Here is a 24,530-nt window from a genome sequence, read left to right on the forward strand (position 1 = left end):
GCCAAAGCCCCAGTGCTGTTATATCACTTTATTGATTTATATATTTTTTTTGAGAAATACGACATCAATTTTATATTGGTTTCATAAAAAGACAAATCATTTCGGTACAGTGCGTCCCTCCAACAGCAATTCAGCAAAGGATTTGTAATCATTCATAAAATTCAGGGTAAAATTGAAATTCACAAAAAATGTGTAGACGGGAAAAATGGAATCGGTCAAGATGAAGTTGGTCAAATTGTAGACAAAGTCCTAGAAGAAATGAAAATAAATAAGTTTCCAAAATGGGGGAAACGTACCTTCACAATGGGACACGAAAACGGCACATTACTTTTTCGCATAATCTCATTGACAATAGATCGAATCATGGGCACGGCTATATTTTGTCTTTTCAATGTCTCGCAAATATTCAATTTGACATTGAGAAATTGGAGTATTTTATCGCCATTAGGTGGTTGAATGTAAATTTTCATAGCAACTTCAGCATTCTGAGCCAGCTGGCGTGTTAGGGACATATAAACGTCGATGCTATAACGATTGGTGGCAATTTCAGCAAAACTACATTTCATATCCTTCAAAACGGCACCCCTGCGGCTGCAAGTTAGATTTAGAACTTCAAAATTGTAACGGCGATTTGCGGCCTATGGGGTGGGGAAGAATTCAATTGTCAAATCCCAAATGGCCGGTATGAATAAAAACTCACCTCATTGAAATCGAAACGATCCAAAAGAATTAACCAAACTAAAGAAAATACCAACATTATAACTTGAATGCTTTCAGCGTTGTGCAGAAAATAGCATTTTAAACACAGGCTTTTAATGGAAAAATTAATTAAATTTGCATTTACAAGAAAATGAGAAACTAATGACGCAAATTAATTTTTAATAGAAAAAGGTTATATTTAGATAAATTGAATTTGATACTGAGTTTCAAGCAGCAAGGGGGGAGAGAAAAATAAAATATATTCAAATAATTATGAAGGTCTACATAACTGGGAGACCTCCCATGTTAAACGTCCCACCCACTTTACATCAGGCTTGAAAGCATATAAAAATGTAAAAATAGAATATTCATAATTTCCCAAATGAATTTGAATATTTTCGACTTCATGAAAATCAAAATAGTTTTAATTTTTAAACTGAGCACCATTTATAATGAATGAAGTAGGTTATTTTTACAGTTGTCAAGTAAATATTTTGTATGGATTGTGAAGAAATTAAAAATACATTATTATTGAAGTTTCAAAAAATAATTTTTGTGTCAACACTTCGAATATTGATTGAAAACTTTGTGCATTAATAATTCAATCTCATAAACGATGCGGAAGGCATTCTATGTCCAATACAACATGCTGTGTAGTGAGAGGGGCCCTCGAAGATCCACAAAGGATCTTCGACAGAGAAAACTCCTTAAAAATGTCTACTCTATTTAGAAGATAATCAGATGGCCGTGATTGCAATTGGTCCGTCAGCTCGTCCATATATGGATTCACTAACGTTCCATTTTTTTATAGAATGAACGTAATGGTAGCGGACTATTAAAAGTGGTCCTACCAACTACTTGACTTTCGAATCATTTCACATTTTGACTTGTATGTACATAAGTGAAGAGCCGGCCAAAACACCATGATTATAAAATTTCGATTTTCAATTTCGTTATTTTTATCATCGACTTTGATTTTTGTACTTTTCAATATCAAAAGTCGATTTATGGATCAATTAAAAGTCGACCAACACATCTCTAATTCTATCTACAGATGACATCTGCAAATACTTTTTTTTGTATAATGGGATGGTCACACATCGAATCCTATAAAATGTCACATCTTACCTCTTTTACGGACTTCGGAATTATTTTAGATATTGTAGTTGTTCCTTTTTAAGCAAGGATGGGCGAATTCTTTAAGATTCTGTGTTAAGCAATACTTCTTATGACCACTTCGGTTGCCAGTCATACTTTCACATCACAGAGATCATTACCAAATCTCTGCGATGTGAAAGTATGATCTTATTCCCAGTCAGCATTTTTTGAAATTTTTAATCATATTCGAGTCTTTTTTGATCCAGCTGCGCGATTCAAAAGCTGAAATATGAGCGCATTTTCTGGTCATAAAAGACTCATTTTTCGGGAGAAAAACGTGACCTCCCGCGACTCTTCTAAATAAATCACCTATGAGTCTTCCGCTAGATAAGAGTCTTTTTCGACCATTTTCTGATCGTTCTGCGAGTCTTTTTCGAGTCGTTTTCTAATCATTTATTGCGCTTAATCGCTTAATCTTTTTCGAGTTTTTTTAAGTCATTTTTTGATCATTTATGAGTCTTAAGTGAGTAATTTATCAGTCTTTTAAGTGTCATATATCACTCATATGTATATTCATTTAGGAGTCTTTTATGAGTCCCCTTTGTCTTAAATTCGAGTCATTTATGAGTCTAATATGAGTGTTTACGATTATACGAATTACGTACGTGATTTCTAAATATTCGGATGTACCGTAAAAAAAGAATTTAATTATATATGTTCATATAAGATTTTTTTTAAAATAAAAATAATTCAGCTTTTATGATTATAATTTGTACTGTAATACCAATATATGCGATTGTAAAAAATAAAGTAAAAAATTAAATAAGAAAATGAAAAAAAAAAAATTAAAAAAATTAAATTAAAAATGAAAAATCAAAAAATAAAAAATTGGGCCGTTTTCTATTTGTAACGCGGTCTTTAACGAGAATATAATGTTTTTGTAGGCTTGTGTTCATATCCTTGTCGTTGCTTGATTATTTGAGATGATACATATCTGTCCATTTTACTAATTCTTTATATACGTGTTAAAAAGACAAACTTACTTTTGATTACTGTAACTAAATAACAATTTTCTGCACTCAGATCTACCCTGTCCCCTTCCAGCTGTTTGGCAGGCTAATTTGTCTGAAAAAAACCTTTCGGTTTATGCAATAAACACTTTCTGGAAATAGATTATCAAAAAATATATAAGTATTAATAGTTTATAAAGTGGTGAATTAATCAATTAAATACCCAATTTTCTATACTTACAAATCAAGTGCTGTCTCATTTTGCTTTACCAATTCATGTTACTGGACATTTTCTTCATTTTTTCTCATATTCAGTTTTACTTCTTTTTTGCAAAATTAAATTTTCTGTCTCTTTATTTGCCATCGTTTTTATTTTAGCCTTTTCTATTTTGTAATTTAACTTGCTGACATTTTCTTTATAAAAATGAATAAATAAACAAACACTTTTTCATATTTTTTCACTTTTCAATATTATACATTTTTGCTGTTGACGCCTCCACACACTTTTTATAAATGAACCGCAATTTAACCTTTTGATAGTCAGTCCAGAAACAAAATGACCCTTGCATAACAAAACAAGCAGCATTTATTCACGTATCTGTGCAAAATATGATCAAAAAATACATAATTATGATCACTTTTCAAAAAGCTGCAAGATTTTTTTAAGACTAATCATTTTTCAATCTCTAGATGATCACAATACGGTAATAAATAACGGAAAAATGGTCACATTTTGCACATCTCAATGACTGATTTGCGATTCCCCTACATTTTGTTGTTGTATATTAAATTGATCTCTTTTCACTCATTAGAGAGAGTCATTTTCGAGTCGCTTTTCGATCATACAAGTCAGTTTTTTGGTCACCAAGAGGACTCTAAGAAGACTCACCAAAGTGTTTTTTTTTTTTCAAAAACAATCTTCCAAATGCTAGCTGGGTAAGTGTATTGGAAAAGGTAATTCTAGAGTAAGTGATGACAATTGCAGTGCTGCCACTACGTCTAACTTTGTGATTGACTCAGGCTTGTGTCTTCGACATCAAACACAATGGCGTCGGCAAACGCAATGTATGCCCATTAACAAAATGAGGCGATCCGTTTCAACTTTGACTTTGGTTTGAGAAATTAAAACGTCGAAAATTGACTTTACTGTTGAGGTAAAAATCCGAAAATCGACTTTAATGTTTGGCTTCGTATCCCTAGGTAGAAACTCTTTCAGGGAACTTCCTTACACATAGACTTTCTATTCGTTCTCTTTTAAAAGGCGATTTTGCCAAAAGCCCCACAACTTTTCTGTCATTATTTATTTATATATTTTTCATTTATATATTTTTCCGAAATACAACATCAATTCTATATTGGGTACATAAAAGACAAATCATTTCGGTACAGTGCGTCCCTCTAGCAGCATTTCACCAAAGGATTTGTAATCATTCATAAAATTCAGGGAAAAATTGAAATTCACATAAAACGTATAGACGGGAAAAATGGAATCGGTCAAGATGAAGTTGGTCAAGTTGTAGGCAAAGTCCTAGAAAAAAAAAAAAACATAGAAAATAAATAAGTTTCCAAAAGGTAACCCCCCCCCCCCCCTTCCAACGTACCTTCACAATGGGACAAGAAAATGGCATATTACTTTTTCGCATAATCTCATTGAAAAAATATCGAATCAGGGGCACCGCTATATTTTGTCTTTTCAGGGTCTCGCAAATATTCAATTTGATATTCAGAAATTGGATAACTTTATTACCCTTTGGTGGTTGAACGTAAATTTTAATGGCAACTTCAGCATTCTGGGCCAGCTGGCGTGTCACCGACATATAAATGTCGAAACTATAACGATTAGTGGCAATTTAGACAAAACTACATTTCATATCCTTGAGTAGGTCACCCCTACGGCTGCATGTTAGATTTAGAACTTCGAAATTGTAACCGCGATTTGCTGCCTATGGTGTGGGAAAGAATTCAAGTGTCAAATCCTAAATGGACGGGATGAAGAAAAGACTCACCTGATTGAAAGCGGAACGATCCAAAAGGATTAACCAAACTAAAGAAAATAGTAACATTATAACTTGACTGCTTCCAGTATTGTGCAGAAAATAGCACTTGAAACACGGGCTTTTAATGGAAAAATTAAATAAATTTGCATTTGCAAAAAAAGGGAAAATAATAATGCAAATTAATTTATAATAGAAAATGTTGACATTTAGATAAATTGAAATCGATACTGAGCCTCAAGCGGCAAAGGGAAGAAAGAAATAAAAATGCATTAATATTCTGAATGTATACAAAACTTGGAAGATCCATTGAAGGCCTTCCATGTAAAGCGACTGTATCAATAGAATTTTCAAAATTTCCCAAATGGATTTGGATATTTTCGACTTGATGAAAAACGAAATAGTTTTAAATTTTCAAACTGAGCACCATTTAATGTGATGAATGAAGTGGGTTATGTTTACAGTTGTCCAGTCATTATTTTGTATAGATTGAGAAGAAATTAAAAATACATTATTATTGAGGTTCTAAAAATTAATTTTTGTGTCAACACTTCGAATATTGATTGAAAACTTTGCGCACAATCATTTAATCTCACAAACGATGATGTGGGGATTCTACAGTGAAGCACATAAATATTGGCACACCGATAGTTTTCAAATTAAACATTTGATTTTATGCTCGGCATGCAATGTGTAGTGGCTGAAAATTATATTTTTACATAAATGAAAGTATCTAGCACCACATACAATTTTGTTTTTATATCAAATTAGTTAGTATAACTTTCTTTAATGCATAAACTAATAAAAGTCAATTTTTTTGTGCACAAAAGTATTGGCACACCTGTATTACTATGTGGCAACTATGTAAAAAATTTATATTCTGGCAACGTCATTGCTGAAAATATGAACGGCTATTTACCGTCATAAACCACCAAGCTGTTTTTTTCCAGAAATTCGAGCAGTTGTAAAAATGATTGGTTGAAAATAAAGAAAGCACAGAATCCCAGCGTAAAATTATTATTCATTTACACAATCAAGGTAAATAAATAAATTGAGCATTTATGGGAAGAACTGGACAGACGGGTTAAAAAACGTGCAATTTCAAATAAAACTGAGCTGCAATTAGCCTTATTGGAAGAATGGCAGAATATAGGCGAAGAAACGACCTAAAGATTGGTCCAATCTAAAACGAATGTATGCAGTTATTTAACAGAAGGGATTGCCAACAAAATATTAATTCGCAAATATTTTCTATATTCATAAATTTTATTTTATGTGTTCCAATACTTTTGTGCTATGAAAATGTGCCTTTTTTATTTTTTTGGTATGAAATAATAGAAATGATAGGCCAAAAATGCATCATATAGTTTCAAATTCATTCATTTATATAAATATATTTTTATGCAAACATTATTATGAGTGGGGTGCCAAAATTTATGTGTGTCACTGTATGTCCGATATATAGTGAAAGGGGGCCCTAATTTAAGAATCCCCAGATGATAGGGATTGCAATTGGTCCATCAGCTTGACCACATGCATATGGACTCACTGACATTCTAACTTTTTTATTGAGTGAACGTAATGATAGATTTAATGCAAAATTTATTTCATGAGTGGTTATATATTATTTTTCCACGTTAACAGGGAAACTCAGTAGCCCTGTCATCCAGTCTACACGGCTCTCTGCCCCTTGTACAATGTACAATTTTATTTATGTACAATTTCTGGCACATGTGCCAACATTTTCCATTAATCTTCTGTTACATTTTACAAATGAGTATTTAATTATTTTGTTTTAATAGTTTTTATTGTTTTATAATTAAAAGCCAAAGTGATTTTCAAAGTTTTCGTAACTTTCCACCGCCCATCATTTGGTTGAAAATATTTAAAGCATAATGTTGTGGCACTTACTAATTGTGTTGGCCGTTTTTAATTGGCTGCCTCTAAGTCAGGTAACATTTTTGCCAATCTTGTCCTTTAAAACTATTTCATTGCCCTTTCCTCCCCGAAGGCAGCAACTCGACATTATAACTTTGAAATTCACAATGTTACGTGCACCCAAAAAGGTCCGGAAATAGCGAATATGAAATGTAGCATCAGAAAAGTTGTCAAAAATAGTTACAGTCTAAATGTAGAATTTTTACTTGGGCGCCAGTGGTCAGAGAATGCTGAAATCGCTATGAAAATTCACATTCAATCATCGAAATCGACGAAAATCGTTAAATTCCTGGATTCTAAATTGAATATATGTGATACGTTGAAGAGACAAAATGTTCAGATACCCATGGTTCGAACTATTTTTAATGAAATCACAAGGAAGAGCAATTTGCCCTACTCTTGTCCACTGGTTAAGGTGTGTATTTGTGAAAAGTGGTTGGTTGTTGGAGGAAATAATTGTTGAATTTTAATTTGCAGGATTTCTATTACAACATGACCAACTTTATGTTGACGGATGCCATTTTTCCGATTTATACATTATATGTTAATTTTAATTATACATTGTATTTTATTAACGATAATAAGCCAATGGCTGTGCTGTTGTTGCAAGGACGTACCATTGGAAAGTAGTTGTGATAAAATGTGTGCTGGAAATACCTCTCTTTCACAAAAAGGACATTAAAGAGCATTCCAAAAATAGAAAAAAATGTGAACCTTTTACCAGATGTTTATTGGCTCATTGAAGATCCATTGAGTCCAATTTGGTTGGCGAAGTGGCCAGTGATTCTATATTGAAAAACAGAAGGTCTTTTTTGCTATTTCTGGGGATCAGTTAGAATTTTTCGACCTGATCAGAAGTCAGAGAGCCTATGTTGTGGCTAGCGAATCTATATATGCTACCCGAAATGGGCAGCGAGTTTTTATTGGCATGTGTGGGGATCACCGAGTCTATACTGTCTTGCTGAAAGCCTGTAGTGGCGAGATGAGGCTTCAGCGTGGCTAAGTTTGCGAGATGAGTGAGTATATTTCTGAGGGGAAATAATCCAAATTTACTGTGCAAAAAAAACCGAAACGGTTCGGAAGATATCCAACAACTGGGCCAGGTAAATAGGACTAAAGGTAAAACACAAAAAATTTGAGCTATGTCTATCACCATGAAGACTAAAATCGGGCAAAGAGATGAACCAGTCTTCCCGAATAAGGCAATTAGTATCTCCATTGAAGTCAAATACCTAGAAATAATCCTGCATGAAAAAAAAACTTAACCGGAAGGACTTCATTAACGAAAGAACAACCAAAGCACAGAGATACTGGTACGGATCTGAAGAAGGACAATAGGTTCAAGTTGGAACTGTATTGAAAAATGACTAACTGCCTGTACAGAAGCCTAATTTGACCTGTGTAATATAAAAATCTAGCAAAACCGCCAAAAAATGTCTAGGCATCTGCGGGACAACGAGGGGTTTAAGGACTATTCTTAATGAAGGACTTCACATAGTTTTTGACATCGGTTTATAAAATGAAAGTCAGATGTAGTAGAAGGGACAGTCTGTGAAAATTCAGAAGGTCAGCAGGAACCTGGCCAAGGCCCAAGGAATTCGCGAGACTAAACAATTCTGGTAAATTTGAATTATCAGGTGAGTAGAGTATGTAAAGTACTCTGAACAATGGAGCAGGGGACGCAACGTCGACGAGAAATGATCCGGGGGTAGTGAGTTATACGAAGTCACTGAGAATCGAAGAACTATGTCAAAAAGTAAGCTGGACCGGTGAGTTGGTACAAGCCCTCAGAAATGGGAGTGAGTTGAGCAATGACGCTCAACGGGTCTTCGAGCCCGGTGAGTCGCCAAAAGCCGTCGGAGATTTGCTGTTTTAGTAACTAAAACGAGGTGTGTGTTGCAGGGGTTTCCCCGGCATGGATACCCTTTCAGGTAACGGTATAAATCTGGTAGCTCTACGTACCAACGGGCCTCAATTGATGTCGAAAGGGGTTAGTGAGTCTATTGTGGCAAGCTTATAGCTTGGCGTCTAAAATGTAGATGGTCTATGTTTGGAATGGACAATAGGATCCCTTTTAATATGACAAAGGTTCAGCTATTTTATATTGAACTTCGGGTTCGGCTGTCGAAAAGTCAGCGAATTTTCTCGAATTGGCAGAGAAGACAGCGAGTCTTCATTGGGAAGCTGAAAGACAGTTCAAGGCATATTAGCTAGCAGAGGAATAAGCGCGTAGGATCTTTCTGGGCATGTAGAGGAATCACCTAGTCTATTTTGTCAAGTTATAGGTCAAAATTTCAGCAATTCTACCTCTGAATACTGAGGGATTGGCGAGTCTATATTCAACACTGAAGGGTCTGTGAGCAACGGGGTCAGTGTCGGAATGAGAAGTCAGCGAAACTATTTTTACAGTTGAACGAATTAAAGGATCTATCTTGACATGTATAGGGTTCAGCGAGTCTATTTTGTCAAGCTGAAAGGCAATTCCAGAGGTCTGAGGACTTAGCGATTATATGTTGGCTGCCAGAGAGATCAGCGTCTCTATTTTGTCAACTCTTCTTTGGCGAGCTAAGGTGTCAGTGGGTCTATATTTGGTAATTAAATCGGTCATAAGGTTTTTTATACCCTCTACCATACTATGGAGGGTATATTAAATTTGTCATTCCGTTTGTAACTCCTCGAAATACTCATGTCAGACCCATCAAAGTATATATTTTTTAGATCAGCGTAAAATTCTAAGTCGATTTAGCCATGTCCGTCTGTCTGTCTGTTGTATTCACGCTATCTGTCGAACGAATTGAAAGAGAAGGCTAAAATTTTGCACACATGTTTATTTTTTGAGAAGGCAGGTTAAGTTCATAAATGGGCCATGTAGGTCCACGTTTTCATATAGCCCCCATATAACGGTACCTCCCGATATTCGGTATTTTGATGATTTTAGAAACATTATTCACCGGAATTGTTTCAACTTTGGTATTTGGTATTTGGTAAATGGATACTACAGCCTATGACAGAAAATTATCTGTGCAGGCCCACGTCTTCGTATAGCCCCCATATAACTGTACCTCCCAAAATTTGGTATTTTGATGATTTTAGCGTCATTATTCACCGGAATTGTTTCAAATTACATATTTAGAGTTCGTAATGGGAACTACAGTCTGTGACAGAAAATTTTCTATGCAGGTCCAGGTCTTCGTATGGGCCCCATATATCAGTACCTCCCTATATTCGGTATTTTGACGAGTTTAGCTACAATACCCACCGAAATTCTTTGAGATGTCGTATTTGACGTTCGTAATGGATGATACTATAGCCTGTGACAGAAAATTGTTTATGCTGGTCCAGGTCTTCGCCCAGCTCCGATATAACGGTACCTCCCTATATACGATATTTTTATGATTTTAGCTACATTATTCACCGTTTATTTCAAGTTTCGAATTTGAATATGGTAATGGCTTATGACAAACAATGCCTATGTAGCCAACCCAAGATAATGGCTATATTCGGTGTTTTTAAAATTTTAACAGAATTTTTTAAGGATTTTATTTTTTGAAAATTTCCAAATTCGTTCCAAATGGTGGTGGGTATTCAAGGTTCGTGAATTGTGAATTCATATTGACTGAGGAGTAGACTACGTGGGCGATCTAGGCAGACGGTGAGTGTTACATTGCTCTTGAACCGACCATCGGACCTATATTACTTTGTTTAAGACAATCTGAAAATTCCGTTGTGGTAAACGGGGATCTTATTTTCTTTTAATTTTTTAGACAATATTAACTTCTGGGTAGATTATCTCAGACAAAAAACAAGGGAACTGATGAGGATTGGTTGTACTTTCCGAAACCTAGGTATTCCCTGCCTTACCCTCTGGTAAACATTACCATCGTTCTCCACTAATAAAAAAACTATGTTTTTATAAAAACAACAATAAAGGGATTAAGCCTGACCATTTTGCAACAACAAAATACTATGGTATCCCGAAGCCAACACTGTTCTATTTTTTTTTAATTTAAACTCACTGGTTCGCCAGGTCATACATCGACTATAAGGAACTGCAGCTCGTCGTTATAGACAAGTTGGTCATTTCTTTACATTTAACCGTTGGACCTTCAGATATTCCAACTCGTCTATCTGTAAATAAATTAAAACATGGCATAAATCGCAAAGCATTAAAATCAATTTATTTTGAAATTTTTGCAAATTATTATTGAAAATGCGTTTTTAATTATTTATTAAATGTTAATTATTTATTATTAAAAGCCAGAGCTAACAAATTGATTTTAAAAGCTTTTGGGTTTTTCGTCTATCATATCGTTCCTTTCGTTCGAGGCACAATGTTGTGGATTTATCTAGTTTTCTTGACCCTTGCCGATTTTTTGGTTTTAACACAGGTAAGGAATTGTTCCAATCGCTTTTTCCTCACTAGGCTTTATGTCCTATTTCCATTTTCATCCTAGGCAGCAAATCGGCATTATTTTTTCGAAATACAAAATATATCTTGCATCGAAAAAGGTTCTGAGATAACCAAGTTGAAGTGCAGTTTCGGCAAAGTTGAGAAAAACATTTACAGCCTAAATGTAGAATTTTTATTTGTACGACCGTTGTCGGCGAATGCTGAACTAGCCATGAAAATTCACATTCAATCTCCGAAATCAACGAAAGTTGTTAAATTCATGGATTCGAAATTTAATATATGCGATACGCTGAAACGGCAGAACGTCCAGGTGCCCATGGTTAGATCGATATTTTATGAAATTCTGCAAAAGAGCAATTTGCCCTATTCCTGTCCCATTGGCAAGGTAAATAAGGAGAAAAAGTTTGCTGATTAAATAAAAGATTTTTCTTTATTTTTCAGGATCTCTATTTTAATATGACTGACTTCAGGTTAACGGATTCGATTTTTCCGATTTATACATTGTATGTAAATTTTAATTTTATAGTGAATTTTATCAATGACAATAAGCCATTTGCTGTGTTGTTGTTGCAAGGACGTACCGTTGGAAAATAGTGGTGGAAAATTTGTTTTTTTTTTGTATTTGAAATTGATGTCATGTGTGGAATATATGTTTTTTTTTTTCAAAAGGATATTAAAGGATATTCTTAATATAAAACATAAACACATTCAATGAGAATCTCCAAAGAAGAGTTCGAATGGCTAGGAAGTTGAAATAAAACAAATTTTAGATTTTTCGTACGAATTTTAGGTAGGAATTTGAAATTTTGGGTTCGAATTAGAAGTTGAAACCATAAATCACATTTAAAATCTTTGGTCTAAGCAAAAATTCCGTTTTTCGCTGTTCCAATTATGTCAAATAAATTAAATTTCGAAAATGATCAAAAGTCGATCTACGTATCCCTATCTAAAAGGCGAGTCCACGTTTACGAGTCAAACATTGACTTGTTTAGGGTTCAGTGAGTCTTTAGTCTTTCCAAGGGGTCAGAGAGTGTTAATTTTCACACTAGCCAAGCTGGGGCCCAGCATGTCAATATTGGAAAAATGAGGTGCCAACGACTCCAAATTGCTGAGGATTTGAAGGCCAAGCGATTCTATGTTTCCAAGCAAATAGAGACAGTCGGTCAATATCGGCAAGTTAAGGGGTAGACCATGTTATTTTGACGAGATGAAATACTTTTTCGGCAACTGAACAGGTCAGCAAATCTATATGGAGTGGGAAATCCGGTTTATATAGGTGGGCTGAGGCGTCAAAGAAGCTATATTGGCTAGCCGAATGAGTTTTTATTGACGTTCGGAGGAGTATACTCGACCTGCAAGGTCAACGAGCCTCTGTAGGTGGGCTTCAGGGTCAGCGAGTTTCTGTAGGCGAGTTCAAGGGTCAACAAAATCACTGTAGGCGAGCTGTAGGTCCAGTGAGTCCCCGTAGGCAAGCTGCAGGGGCAGCGTAGATGGGCTATAGGGTCATAGAGTCTCTGTAGGTGGGCTATAGGGTCAGAAAGCCTTTGTAGGTGACCTATAGGGTCAGAGAGTTTTTGTTGGTGGGCTATAGGATCAGAGAGTCTCTGTAGGCGGCCTATAGGGTCATAGAGTCTCTGTAGGCGGCCTATAGGGTCAGCGAGTCTCTATAGGCGATCTGTAGGATCAGCGAGTCTCCTCCATAGGAGAGCTGAAGCATCAGCCGAGTCTCCTCCATAGGGGAGCTGAAGCATCAGCCGAGTCTCCTCCATAGGGGAGCTGAAGCATCAGCCGAGTCTCCTCCATAGGGGAGCTGAAGCATCAGCCGAGTCTCCTCCATAGGGGAGATGAAGCATCAGCCGAGTCTCCTCCATAGGGGAGCTGAAGCATCAGCCGAGTCTCCTCCATAGGGGAGCTGAAGCATCAGCCGAGTCTCCTCCATAGGGGAGCTGAAGCATCAGCCGAGTCTCCTCCATAGGGGAGATGAAGCATCTGCCGAGTCTCCTCCATAGGGGAGCTGAAGCATCAGCCGAGTCTCCTCCATAGGGGAGCTGAAGCATCAGCCGAGTCTCCTCCATAGGGGAGCTGAAGCATCAGCCGAGTCTCCTCCATAGGGGAGCTGAAGTATCAGCCGAGTCTCCTCCATAGGGGAGCTGAAGCATCAGCCGAGTCTCCTCCATAGGGGAGCTGAAGCATCAGCCGAGTCTCCTCCATAGGGGAGCTGAAGCATCAGCCGAGTCTCCTCCATAGGGGAGCTGAAGCATCAGCCGAGTCTCCTCCATAGGGGAGCTGAAGCATCAGCCGAGTCTCCTCCATAGGGGAGATGAAGCATCAGCCGAGTCTCCTCCATAGGGGAGCTGAAGCATCAGCCGAGTCTCCACCATAGGGGAGCTGAAGCATCAGCCGAGTCTCCTCCATAGGCGAGCTGAAGCATCAGCCGAGCCTCCTCCATAGGCGAGCTGAAGCATCAGCCGAGCCTCCTCCATAGGCGAGCTGAAGCATCAGCCGAGCCTCCTCCATAGGCGAGCTGAAGCATCAGCCGAGTCTCCTCTATAGGCGAGCTGAAACATCAGCCGAGTCTCCTCCATAGGCGAGCTGAAACATCAGCGAGTCTCCTCCTCTATAGGCGAGCTGAAGCATCAGCGAGTCTCCTCCATAGGCGAACTGAAGCATCAGCGAGTCTCCTCCATAGGCGAACTGAAGCATCAGCCGATTCTCCTCCATAGGCGAGCTGAAGCATCAGCCGAGTCTCCTCTATAGGCGAGCTGATGCATCAGCCGAGTCTCCTATATAGGCGAGCTGATGCATCAGCCGAGTCTCCTCTATAGGCGAGCTGATGCATCAGCCGAGTCTCCTCTATAGGCGAGCTGATGCATCAGCCGAGTCTCCTCTATAGGCGAGCTGATGCATCAGCCGAGTCTCCTCTATAGGCGAGCTGATGCATCAGCCGAGTCTCCTCTATAGGCGAGCTGATGCATCAGCCGAGTCTCCTCTATAGGCGAGCTGATGCATCAGCCGAGTATCCTCTATAGGCGAGCTGAAGCATCAGCCGAGTCTCCTCCATAGGCGAGCTGAAGCATCAGTCGAGTCTCCTCCATAGGCGAGCAGAAGCATCAGCCGAGTCTCCTCCATAGGCAAGCTGAAGCATCAGCCGAGTCTCCTCTATAGGCGAGCTGAAGCATCAGCCGAGTCTCCTCTATAGCCGATCTCTATGGGCGAGCTAAAGCATCAGCCGATCTCTATAGGCGAGCTGAAGCATCAGCCGATCTCTATAGGCGAGCTGAAGCATCAGCCGATCTCTATGGGCGAGCTGAAGCATCAGCCGATCTCTATAGGCGAGCTGAAGCATCAGCCGAGTCTCTATAGGCGAGCTGAAGCATCAGCCGAGTCTCTATAGGCGAGCTGAAGCATCAGCCGAGTCTCTATAGGCGAGCTGAAGCATCAGCCGTGTCTCTATAGGCGAGCTGAAGCATAACCCGAGTCTCTATAGGCGAGCTGAAGCATCAGCCGAGTCTCTATAGGCGAGCTGAAGCATCAGCCAATATCTATAATCGAGCTGAAGCACTGAGGGTTCGACAACCCTACATTGGGAATCCGTAAATTCAGCGAGTCTAAATTTACCAGTGACCGCTGTGAGTTGTCTGAGTTGAGCTGTCCGATAAGTCAAGCTATAAAGACGAGCTATAATGGCCTAGCTGAGTTTTACTCACTAAATGTTTGAACAATCTCCAAGCCGCTGAAGGTGTTATGAATTTCCAAATACTCGTTTTTTTGTAAAAATTTAATATTTTTTTATTTTTTTTATAATTTAATTGATTCGAAAATTTATGATTTCTTCGGATATGTTCGTCCAGTTAATACCAACGTTCCAAACTTCTTGTAATCATTGTAAAATGTCATGGTAAAATTGAAATTGGCTAGCACGGTGTAGGCGGGGAAAATGTTATCGGTGAGCATGAAATCGGTGACATTATAAATAAAATCCTGCAAAAGAGAGTGAGAGAGAAGGGAGAGGCACATTAACATTTTTTATCTGAAAGTAAAGAAAAATCGGAATCTTTCAACTTATTACCTTTATCACCGGACACGAAAACGGTACATTGCTCTTCATCATAACTTCGTTGAAGATGGACTTGAACATTGGCACCGGTAAATTCTGTTTTTCCAGTGTATCACAAATATTGAATTTAAATTCTAGGAACTTCACAACTTTGTTGGTTTTTTGGAATTTCAAATGTACAGCCATACCGATTTCAGCATTTTTTGATAGCTGCCGATTACCCGATAAATGGACACTTATACCGTAACGATTTGTGTCGACTTGGCGATAGAAACACTCCATTCTCTTGAATACCGGACCGATTTTGGTACAATTCATGGCGAGGATTTCGAAATTGTAGCTTCTGCCGGAGGCCTGCAAATTGAAAAGATTTATATTTGTAAAGAACATTTCTATTAAATTCAGTCTCTATAGGCTAGCTGAAGCATCAGTAGCTCTTTATATGCTAGCTGAAGCATCAGTGAGTCGCTATAGGCGAGCTGAAGCATCAGTGAGTCGCTATAGGCGAGCTGAAGCATCAGTGAGTCTCTATAGGCGAGTTGAAACATCAGTGAGTCTCTATAGGCGAGTTGAAACATCAGTGAGCCGCTATAGGCGAGCTGAAGCATTACCCGGTCCCTATAGACGAGCTGAAGCATCACCCGGTCTCTATAGGAGAGCTGAAGCATCAGCGAGGGTCTATAGTATTTCTTGCAATTTTAAATTTTGGAAAATTCTTATTTGCTATATTCTGAATTCCCAATGGAATTAAAATTTCTACAACTTACCTGAATAAGGACAAATAAACTTAAAGCAATTGCACAAGCGACGATAAAACGATACATAATTTCCGATGACAGTTGTTAATGAAATATCAAGAGAACCCATAAAAAGGTTGGTTTGAAAACTTTGCACAATTGAAAAACTAAATTAATGAGGATTTAATTAATTATGGAAATTTTTATGAGCTCATTACACTGGGGAACAAATGTGTAGAGCATCCATAGTTGAAATACAATTTTTAAATTATTGACAATAATTTTTAGGATTATTGGTTTTGGAGAACTATATCATTACCCAATTATAAAAGAATTTTGAATACCTGAAAAAAATTATTGTTCCCCAGTGTTTTCGTGCTCCATCAGTACCACTGATAATAATTAAATATTAACCATTTCACTGCACTCTTTTGCAGGCAATTGAACTAATGAATATTTTTATATTTTTATAGAATTTCACGCCTATTAGAAGCATATGAAGCGTTTAGAACATTAATGTCGATTTTATTAATGGATTTGTTTATTGTTTACGAAAATCCATGATGAAACCGTTCTAGTTCATAGAAATCTCGAGGTCTTGTTCCAAGAATTTATACAAAAATTATTCGAGCATCAATGTGGGGAAAGTAAATGGTAAGGGCTTTGATCAAGAGCGACTGAATAGAGCAGGGTTCTCATATGAAAGAGCTAAAGGGGACAGGGATTCTATGGAAGAGAGCTGAAGGCAGGGAGTCTTCATGGAGGAGCTGAAGGGAGAGGGAGTTCTTTAAAGACAAGCTGAAAGGCCAGGCAGTCTTCATGGAGGAGCTGAAGGGAGAGGGAGTTCTTTAAAGACGAGCTGAAGGGCCAGGGAGTCTTCATAGACGAGCTGGCGGGCCAGGGAGTCTCTATAGACGAGCTGGAGGGCCAGGGAGTCTTCATAGACGAGCTGGAGGGCCAGGCAATCTTTATAGACGAGCTGGAGGGCCAGGCAGTCTTTATAGACGAGCTGACGAGGCCAGGGAGTCTCTATAGACGAGCTGACGAGGCCAGGGAGTCTCTATAGACGAGCTGACGAGGCCAGAGAGAGCTGGAGGGCCAGGGAGTCTTTATAGACGAGCTGGAGGGGCAGGGAGTCTTTATAGACGAGCTGGAGGGGCAGGGAGTCTTTATAGACGAGCTGGTGGGCCAGGGAGTCTCTATAGACGAGCTGGTGGGCCAGGGAGTCTCTATAGACGAGCTGGTGGGCCAGGGAGTCTCTATAGACGAGCTGGTGGGCCAGGGAGTCTCTATAGACGAGCTGGTGGGCCAGGGAGTCTCTATAGACGAGCTGGTGGGCCAAGGAGTCTCTATAGACGAGCTGGTGGGCCAGGGAGTCTCTATAGACGAGCTGACGAGGCCAGGGAGTCTTTATAGACGAGCTGACGAGGCCAGGGAGTCTCTATAGGCGAGCTGACGAGGCCAGGGAGTCTCTATAGGCGAGCTGACGAGGCCAGGGAGTCTCTATAGGCGAGCTGACGAGGCCAGGGAGTCTCTATAGGCGAGCTGACGAGGCCAGGGAGTCTCTATAGGCGACCTGACGAGGCCAGGGAGTCTCTATAGGCGAGCTGACGAGGCCAGGGAGTCTCTATAGACGAGCTGGTGGGCCAGGGAGTCTCTATAGACGAGCTGGTGGGCCAGGGAGTCTCTATAAACGGGCTGGTGGGCCAGGGAGTCTTTATAGACGAGCTGGAGTGCCAGGGAGTCTTTATAGACGAGCTGGAGTGCCAGGGAGTCTTTATAGACGAGCTGGAGGGCCAGGGGGTCTTTATAGACGCGCTGGAGTCCCAGGGAGTCTTTATAGACGAGCTGGAGGGCCAGGGGGTCTTTATAGACGCGCTGAAGGCCAGCTGGACTTTATAGACGAGCTGGAGGGCCAGGGGGTCTTTATGGACTAGCTTTAGACCAGCTGGACTTTATAGACTAGCTGAAGGCCAGCTTTACTTTGTAGACTAGCTGAAGGCCAGCTGGACTTTATAGACGCGCTGAAGGCCAGCTGGACTTTATAGACGAGCTGTGAGTCTATGCTTTAGACGATAGGCTGGCCAGCTGACCAGGGAGCCTACGCTATAGACGACAGCTGGCCAGGGAGCCTATGCTATAGACGGGAGGCTGGCCAGAGGGTCTATTCTATAGACGACAGGCAACTGGCCAGCTGCCGGCCCGGGGGGACGACAGCGCAAAATTTTTGAAGCTATTATATTGCCATTCCACAGAAATGACATTGGTTAATATTTTTTTAATAGGTTTCTGATTAAAATCGGAGGCGTGTGGCTTTTATATATCACAAAAAAAGAGAATTAATTAAAATTCTATTAATAAAAAATGCAATAGAAAATTTGAAAATAGAAAATGAAACAAATGTTGTTTCTATCACCAATCCATTGGGTATCTCTGTCATATAATGGTGGCTCGTTGGTCTATGATTTTAATTCTCGTCACGGCTTCTGTGGTCTCAGTGGCGGTAAGGATCCCAACAAATATAGAATCATTTATATGTCCAATTTTGAGGTTCTCGATTTCACAGCCAAACGATTGAATTCAGTATTTAAAGGGTTTGAGTGTGATTTTAGGAAAATCTCCACGAATCGTTATAGTATAAGTGTCCATTTGTCACTTAGTCACCCGATTGCCCGCAATGCTGAAATAGCTATGACCATTCACTATAAACTTGAGCGGACGACAAAAGTTGTCAAATTTCTGGATGTGAAATTTAACCTTTGTGACACGCTGGCATTACAAAATATTCCGGTGCCCTTGTTTAAGGCGATATTCAATGAAGTTATGAGGAAGAGTAATGTACCCTTTTCGTGTCCCATTGCCAAGGTAAGGGGTTTGGTAATTAGTTACAACGAAACATGATTCGCAATTGGTATCTTTTTCTAATTTTTTATAGGATATTGACTATAATGTCACCAATTTCATTCTAACGGATGAGATTTTCCCCGCCTACACCATAATTGCTCAATTCAATTTTACCTTGGCTTTTCTTAATGTCTACAAGAAATTTGCCTATTTGTTGATGCAAGGTCGTACCTATCTCAAAAAGTAATAAGAACATTGAAACGATAACTTCAAATGCATATTGTGATGTTATCGAAAATTATCGCTACACGCACCTAGAGATCTCTAAAAAGCTACAGGTGTTTGGAGTTACGTTTACGGTTTTAAGGTTTTGTTTTGCGTTGATTTTCTGGAGGGCATAATTTTTAAAATTGGCATTCAATATTAATAAAATCGCTTAATTTGTAAAAACAATATGCCGTAGCTTAATCATTGTAACTTACATTCATATATCTCATCAAAAGACAGAGATTTTGGAAACATATTTACTTGCCTAAATTCCTCAAAATTGGAATTTTCTTCCAAATTAAATCTCCAGAGGCCATAACTGCTTCAGTAACCGAAATATATTATTAATTGAATTGCATTTTTTTTTGAAATATATTAAATTTATTTTGTCACAAGGTTATATAGTTGTATCTCTATTCAATTCTCTATTCTCTCTATTCAATTACCAAAGATATAGCCCAAAAATACTCAATTGGCAAAACATGTTCGTTTTAAGATTATTTCCGTATTGGCTTTCTGGAGACTCTAATTTTTGCACTCATCAACATATTTTTAATTAATAAGGCAATTCTTAAAGAGAAGTGTCCAAACTTCCAATAAAAATCTTTTAACCTGTTATAACTTATAAAATTGTGGAGATATCTGGAAATATGTTCACACGACGCAATATTTCAAAGTCGACCGTCTTTTTGCGCTTTACTTGTCGGAGGGTCATAACTTCAGGAATAATCAGTGTATCTTTATAAAATAACTTGCTTTCGATCAGTATTTTGTTATGTTTCAAATCGAGGAAGTTTTATTGGAATACTCGGTTAAATACTAGAGATATCCTCAAAATCATACAAGTACCAAAATATTTTCAATTGTAAAATTTCGTTCGTATATGTTATATGAAAGCTATGGCTTCCTAACTTTTTAATAAATTCTTATAAAATAAAAAAATTTCTGAAAGGGAACCTTCTTACATTTGAATTGCAAACTTATTTTACAGAAATAACTTGCCAAACACCAGAGTTATAGCCCAATATGTTCACATGCCTCAATTTTTCCATGGTTTGCATTTTTTGCGCTTTGGTGTTCTGCAGGCCATATCTTATGCACTACTCAATATATTATTTTGAAAAAAGATAATTCATATAAAAGAAACTGTAATCTTTTAACAGAACAAAAATTTTGTATGGATAACTGACCAAGTTCCAGAGTTATTGAATGATATTTACACATTGTTTAATTTTTCAAAGGCTGGAATTTTTTGCGCATTAACCTTCTAGGGGCCATAACTTGTGAACAAATCAATCAATATTTATGAATGGCGGTAATTATGAAAGAATAAGGTCTAAATTTTGAGCCGATTTAATTTGGTTATGATAACTCATCAAATACTAAAGATATTGCCAAAAATGTTTGCTTGCGGACAATTTTCAAAGATTGTAATTTTTTGGACAGCGGCTTTCTGGAGCCCATAACTTTTGAATTAATCAATATATTTTGATGAATTAAAACATTTCTGGGAGCTATAGCTCTATGTTTTTAAATTATAAGGTTTTTGTTGAATATATTCGACCAAATATGAAAGATATCGCCAAATGTGTTCACATGCGGAAAATTATCAAAAGTTGATATTTTTGCGTGTGGACTTTCTCGAAGCCATAATTTTTGAATCAATCAATATATTTTTATGAAATAAAGCAAATCTGATCGATGAAGATCTATATTTTCAAATTATGTAAAATCTTTTAAGAATTCTTGGCTAAATGCAAAAGTTTTTGCCAAATATGTTCACACGCAAGAAATTTTCAAAAGATGTAATTTTTTGTGCATAGACTTTATGAAGGTCATAACTTTTGAAATCCCGCATGAATTTTTATGAAATTAAGCAAACTTTCAAACTATAGAAGAGCTCCACAAGTTTGTGTGCTTAGACGATTTACATTTATGAAAGACCCTTTACCTACATTTTTCTTTTCAATTAAAGACAAATGTAAATACAAATAAATATTTTTGTTTGATTGTAAATTTCTAAGAAAGAATATTAGATAGGGAATCACGTTTTTTCAGGAAAGTATATTTTTTTTTAAATTATTTTCCCCCATTCCACCGGAAACTGTTTTCAATGAGTAGGAAATTTATTCCGACACTTTTGTTTAATTAAAGCCTAACGAGAACAACTGGACACGTGTTTTGTTTGCGATTTTTTTTTTTTTCGATTTCATTAAACAAATAATAATAAAAATCTTGAAAAAAAAGAAAGCAAATAAAAATAGTATTTTTGTATTTTTGCTATATCATTTTATTTGCTTTGCTGCTCGAGTTCGAAAAGCATCTGTTTATTCAATATTAGGGGATTTATTTACATGGCAAACCATACCCGCCTTTTCGATATTATACAAAAGCGTGTGCCTCCTAACGAATAAAGGTAGCGGCGCGGTTGATGTCAACTATTTGTATTTGCAAATATTCGGACTTATGTTTGCCTTTTGTATATGTGCGGATAGGTAGAAACACTTGTTGAAATCTGGTCTCTATGTTTTGTATTTGTCAATTCAAATAAATACCATAAGTGATTGACTAGAGGCGGCTGTTTACATTTTGGTCTTGTAAATGTCGACGGGATGTTGTCAGTCATTGTATTTGGCAGAGATTATAGGCTAGATAATTATTTGATATTCAAAATGTTTTTTAAGGTAACTGAATTTAATATAGAAACTGGGACAATGTCAAGCTAATAAAAGAGACTTTACTAAAATGCTAATAACTTCTTAAATATTGACATTTCGGGGTTTTTAGCATCGTTTTGATTGCAGATATTTAAAGAGGAAAAATAGGGTATTTTAAAATACTCATAACTCCTTAAATATTGACATTTCGGGGTTTTTAGCATCGTTTTGATTGCAGATATTTAAAGAGGAAAAATAGGGTATTTTAAAATGCTCATAACTCCTTAAATATTGACATTTCGGGGTTTTTAGCATCGTTTTGATTGCAGTTTCTTAAAGAGGAAAAATAGGGTATTTTATAATGCTCATAACTCCTTAAATATTGACATTTCAGGGTTTTGATTGCAGATAAATAATAGGGTATTTTAAACTGCTCATAACTCCTTAAATATTGACATTTCGGGGTTTTTAGCATCGTTTTGATTGCAGATATTTAAAGAGGAAAAATAGGGTATTTTAAAATGCTCTTAACTCCTTAAATATTGACATTTCGGGGTTTTTAGCGTCGTTTTGATTCCAGATATTTAAAGAGGAAAAATAGGGTATTTTAAAATGCTCATAACTCCTTAAATATTGACATTTCGGGGTTTTTAGCATCGTTTTGATTGCAGATATTTAAAGAGGAAAAATAGGGTATTTTAAAATGCTCTTAACTCCTTAAATATTGACATTTCGGGGTTTTTAGCATCGTTTCGATTGCAGATATTTAAAGAGGAAAAATAGGGTATTTTAAAATACTCATAAATCCTTAAATATTGACATTTCGGGGTTTTTAGCATGGTTTTGATTGCAGATATTTAAAGAGGAAAAATAGACTATTTTAAAATGCTCATAACTCCTTAAATATTGACATTTCAGGGTTTTTAGCATCGTTTTGATTGCAGTTTCTTAAAGAGGAAAAATAGGGTTTTTTAAAATGCTCATAACTCCTTAAATATTGACATTTCGGGGTTTTTAGCATCGTTTTGATTGCAGATATTTAAAGAGGAAAAATAGGGTATTTTAAAATGTTCATAACTCCTTAAATATTGACATTTCGGGGTTTTTAGCATCGGTTTGATTGCAGTTTCTTAAAGAGGAAAAATAGGGTATTTTAAAATGCTCATAACTCCTTAAATATTGACATTTCGGGGTTTTTAGCATCGTTTTGATTGCAGATATTTAAAGAGGAAAAATAGGGTATTTTAAAATGCTCATAACTCCTTAAATATTGACATTTCGGGGTTTTTAGCATCGTTTTGATTGGAGTTTCTTAAAGAGGAAAAATAGGGTATTTTAAAATGCTCATAACTCCTTAAATATTGACATTTCGGGGTTTTTAGCATCGTTTTGATTGCAGATATGTGAAGAGGAAAAATAGGGTATTTTAAAATGCTCATAACTCCTTAAATATTGACATTTCGGGGTTTTTAGCATCGTTTTGATTGCAGATATTTGAAGAGGAAAAATAGGGTTTTTTAAAATGCTCATAACTCTTTGAATATTGACATTTCGGGGTTTTTAACTTCGTTTTGATTGCAGTTTCTTAAAGAGGAAAAATAGGGTATTTTAAACTGCTCATAACTCCTTAAATATTGACATTTCGGGATATTTAGCATCGTTTTGATTGCAGATATTTAAAGAGGAAAAATAGGGTATTTTAAAATGCTCATAACTCCTTAAATGTTGACATTTCGGGGTTTTTAGCATCGTTTTGATTGCAGATATATGAAGAGGAAAAATAGGGTATTTTAACTGCTCATAACTCCTTAAATATTGACATTTCGGGGTTTTTAGCATCGTTTTGATTGCAGATATTTAAAGAGGAAAAATAGGGTATTTTAAAATGCTCATAACTCCTTAAATATTGACATTTCGGAGTTTTTAGCATCGTTTTGATTGGAGTTTCTTAAAGAGGAAAAATAGGGTATTTTAAAATGCTCATAACTCCTTAAATATTGACATTTCGGGGTTTTTAGCATCGTTTTGATTGCAGATATGTGAAGAGGAAAAATAGGGTATTTTAAAATGCTCATAACTCCTTAAATATTGACATTTCGGGGTTTTTAGCATCGTTTTGATTGCAGATATTTGAAGAGGAAAAATAGGGTTTTTTAAAATGCTCATAACTCTTTGAATATTGACATTTCGGGGTTTTTAACTTCGTTTTGATTGCAGTTTCTTAAAGAGGAAAAATAGGGTATTTTAAACTGCTCATAACTCCTTAAATATTGACATTTCGGGATATTTAGCATCGTTTTGATTGCAGATATTTAAAGAGGAAAAATAGGGTATTTTAAAATGCTCATAACTCCTTAAATGTTGACATTTCGGGGTTTTTAGCATCGTTTTGATTGCAGATATATGAAGAGGAAAAATAGGGTATTTTAAACTGCTCATAACTCCTTAAATAATGACATTTCAGGATTTTTAGCATCGTTTTGATTGCAGATATTTAAAGATTAAAAATAGGGTATTTTAAAATGCTCATAACTCCTTAAATATTGACATTTCGGGATTTTTAGCATCGTTTTGATTGCAGATATATGAAGAGGAAATATAGGGTATTTTAAACTGCTCATAACTCCTTAAATATTGACATTTCGGGGTTTTTAGCATCGTTTTGATTGCAGATATTTAAAGAGGAAAAATAGGGTATTTTAAAATGCTCATAACTCATTAAATATTGACATTTCGGGGTTTTTAGCATCGTTTTGATTGCAGATATTTAAAGAGGAAAAATAGGGTATTTTAAAATGCTCATAACTCCTTAAATATT

General features: G+C 36.9%; 3 protein-coding genes across 3 annotated transcripts; all 3 read right to left on the reverse strand.

The window, feature by feature from the left end:
* Nucleotides 1-96: 96 nt before the first annotated feature.
* Nucleotides 97-823, reverse strand: LOC109612918 (uncharacterized). The gene is made up of 3 exons (XM_020037397.2): nt 701-823; nt 297-638; nt 97-249 (listed from the first exon to the last, which is right to left on the reverse strand). The coding sequence occupies exons 1-3, from the start codon at nt 755-757 to the stop codon at nt 97-99; spliced, it is 552 nt and encodes a 183-aa protein (XP_019892956.2). The 5' UTR covers nt 758-823.
* A 3,319-nt stretch (nt 824-4,142) lies between these two features.
* On the reverse strand, nt 4,143-4,959 carry LOC109612919 (uncharacterized). The gene is made up of 3 exons (XM_020037398.2): nt 4,814-4,959; nt 4,409-4,750; nt 4,143-4,335 (listed from the first exon to the last, which is right to left on the reverse strand). Exons 2-3 carry the CDS (start codon nt 4,622-4,624, stop codon nt 4,183-4,185), a joined length of 369 nt encoding a protein of 122 aa, XP_019892957.1. The 5' UTR covers nt 4,625-4,750; nt 4,814-4,959; the 3' UTR covers nt 4,143-4,182.
* Nucleotides 4,960-14,972: 10,013 nt separating this feature from the next.
* Nucleotides 14,973-15,557, reverse strand: LOC109612915 (uncharacterized). The gene is made up of 2 exons (XM_020037394.2): nt 15,220-15,557; nt 14,973-15,131 (listed from the first exon to the last, which is right to left on the reverse strand). The coding sequence occupies exons 1-2, from the start codon at nt 15,523-15,525 to the stop codon at nt 14,973-14,975; spliced, it is 465 nt and encodes a 154-aa protein (XP_019892953.2). The 5' UTR covers nt 15,526-15,557.
* Between the last annotated feature and the right edge of the window lie 8,973 nt (nt 15,558-24,530).

This window comes from Musca domestica, unplaced genomic scaffold, assembly GCF_030504385.1.
Source record: "Musca domestica strain aabys unplaced genomic scaffold, Musca_domestica.polishedcontigs.V.1.1 37, whole genome shotgun sequence".
NCBI lineage: Eukaryota > Metazoa > Arthropoda > Insecta > Diptera > Muscidae > Musca > Musca domestica.

Excerpts from the sequence above, each read along its gene's own strand:
- LOC109612918 (XM_020037397.2), bottom strand. The coding sequence starts at position 757 with ATGTTGGTATTTTCTTTAGTTTGGTTAATTCTTTTGGATCGTTTCGAT. Across the intron at positions 639-700 it reads ATCGTTTCGATTTCAATGAG|GCCGCAAATCGCCGTTACAA; the intron begins GTGAGTTTTTAT and ends CCCACCCCATAG. Across the intron at positions 250-296 it reads TTTCGTGTCCCATTGTGAAG|GACTTTGTCTACAATTTGAC; the intron begins GTACGTTTCCCC and ends CATTTCTTCTAG.
- LOC109612919 (XM_020037398.2), bottom strand. The coding sequence starts at position 4,624 with ATGTCGGTGACACGCCAGCTGGCCCAGAATGCTGAAGTTGCCATTAAA. Across the intron at positions 4,336-4,408 it reads TTTCTTGTCCCATTGTGAAG|GACTTTGCCTACAACTTGAC; the intron begins GTACGTTGGAAG and ends TTTTTTTTCTAG.
- LOC109612915 (XM_020037394.2), bottom strand. The coding sequence starts at position 15,525 with ATGAATTGTACCAAAATCGGTCCGGTATTCAAGAGAATGGAGTGTTTC. Across the intron at positions 15,132-15,219 it reads TTTCGTGTCCGGTGATAAAG|GATTTTATTTATAATGTCAC; the intron begins GTAATAAGTTGA and ends TCTCTTTTGCAG.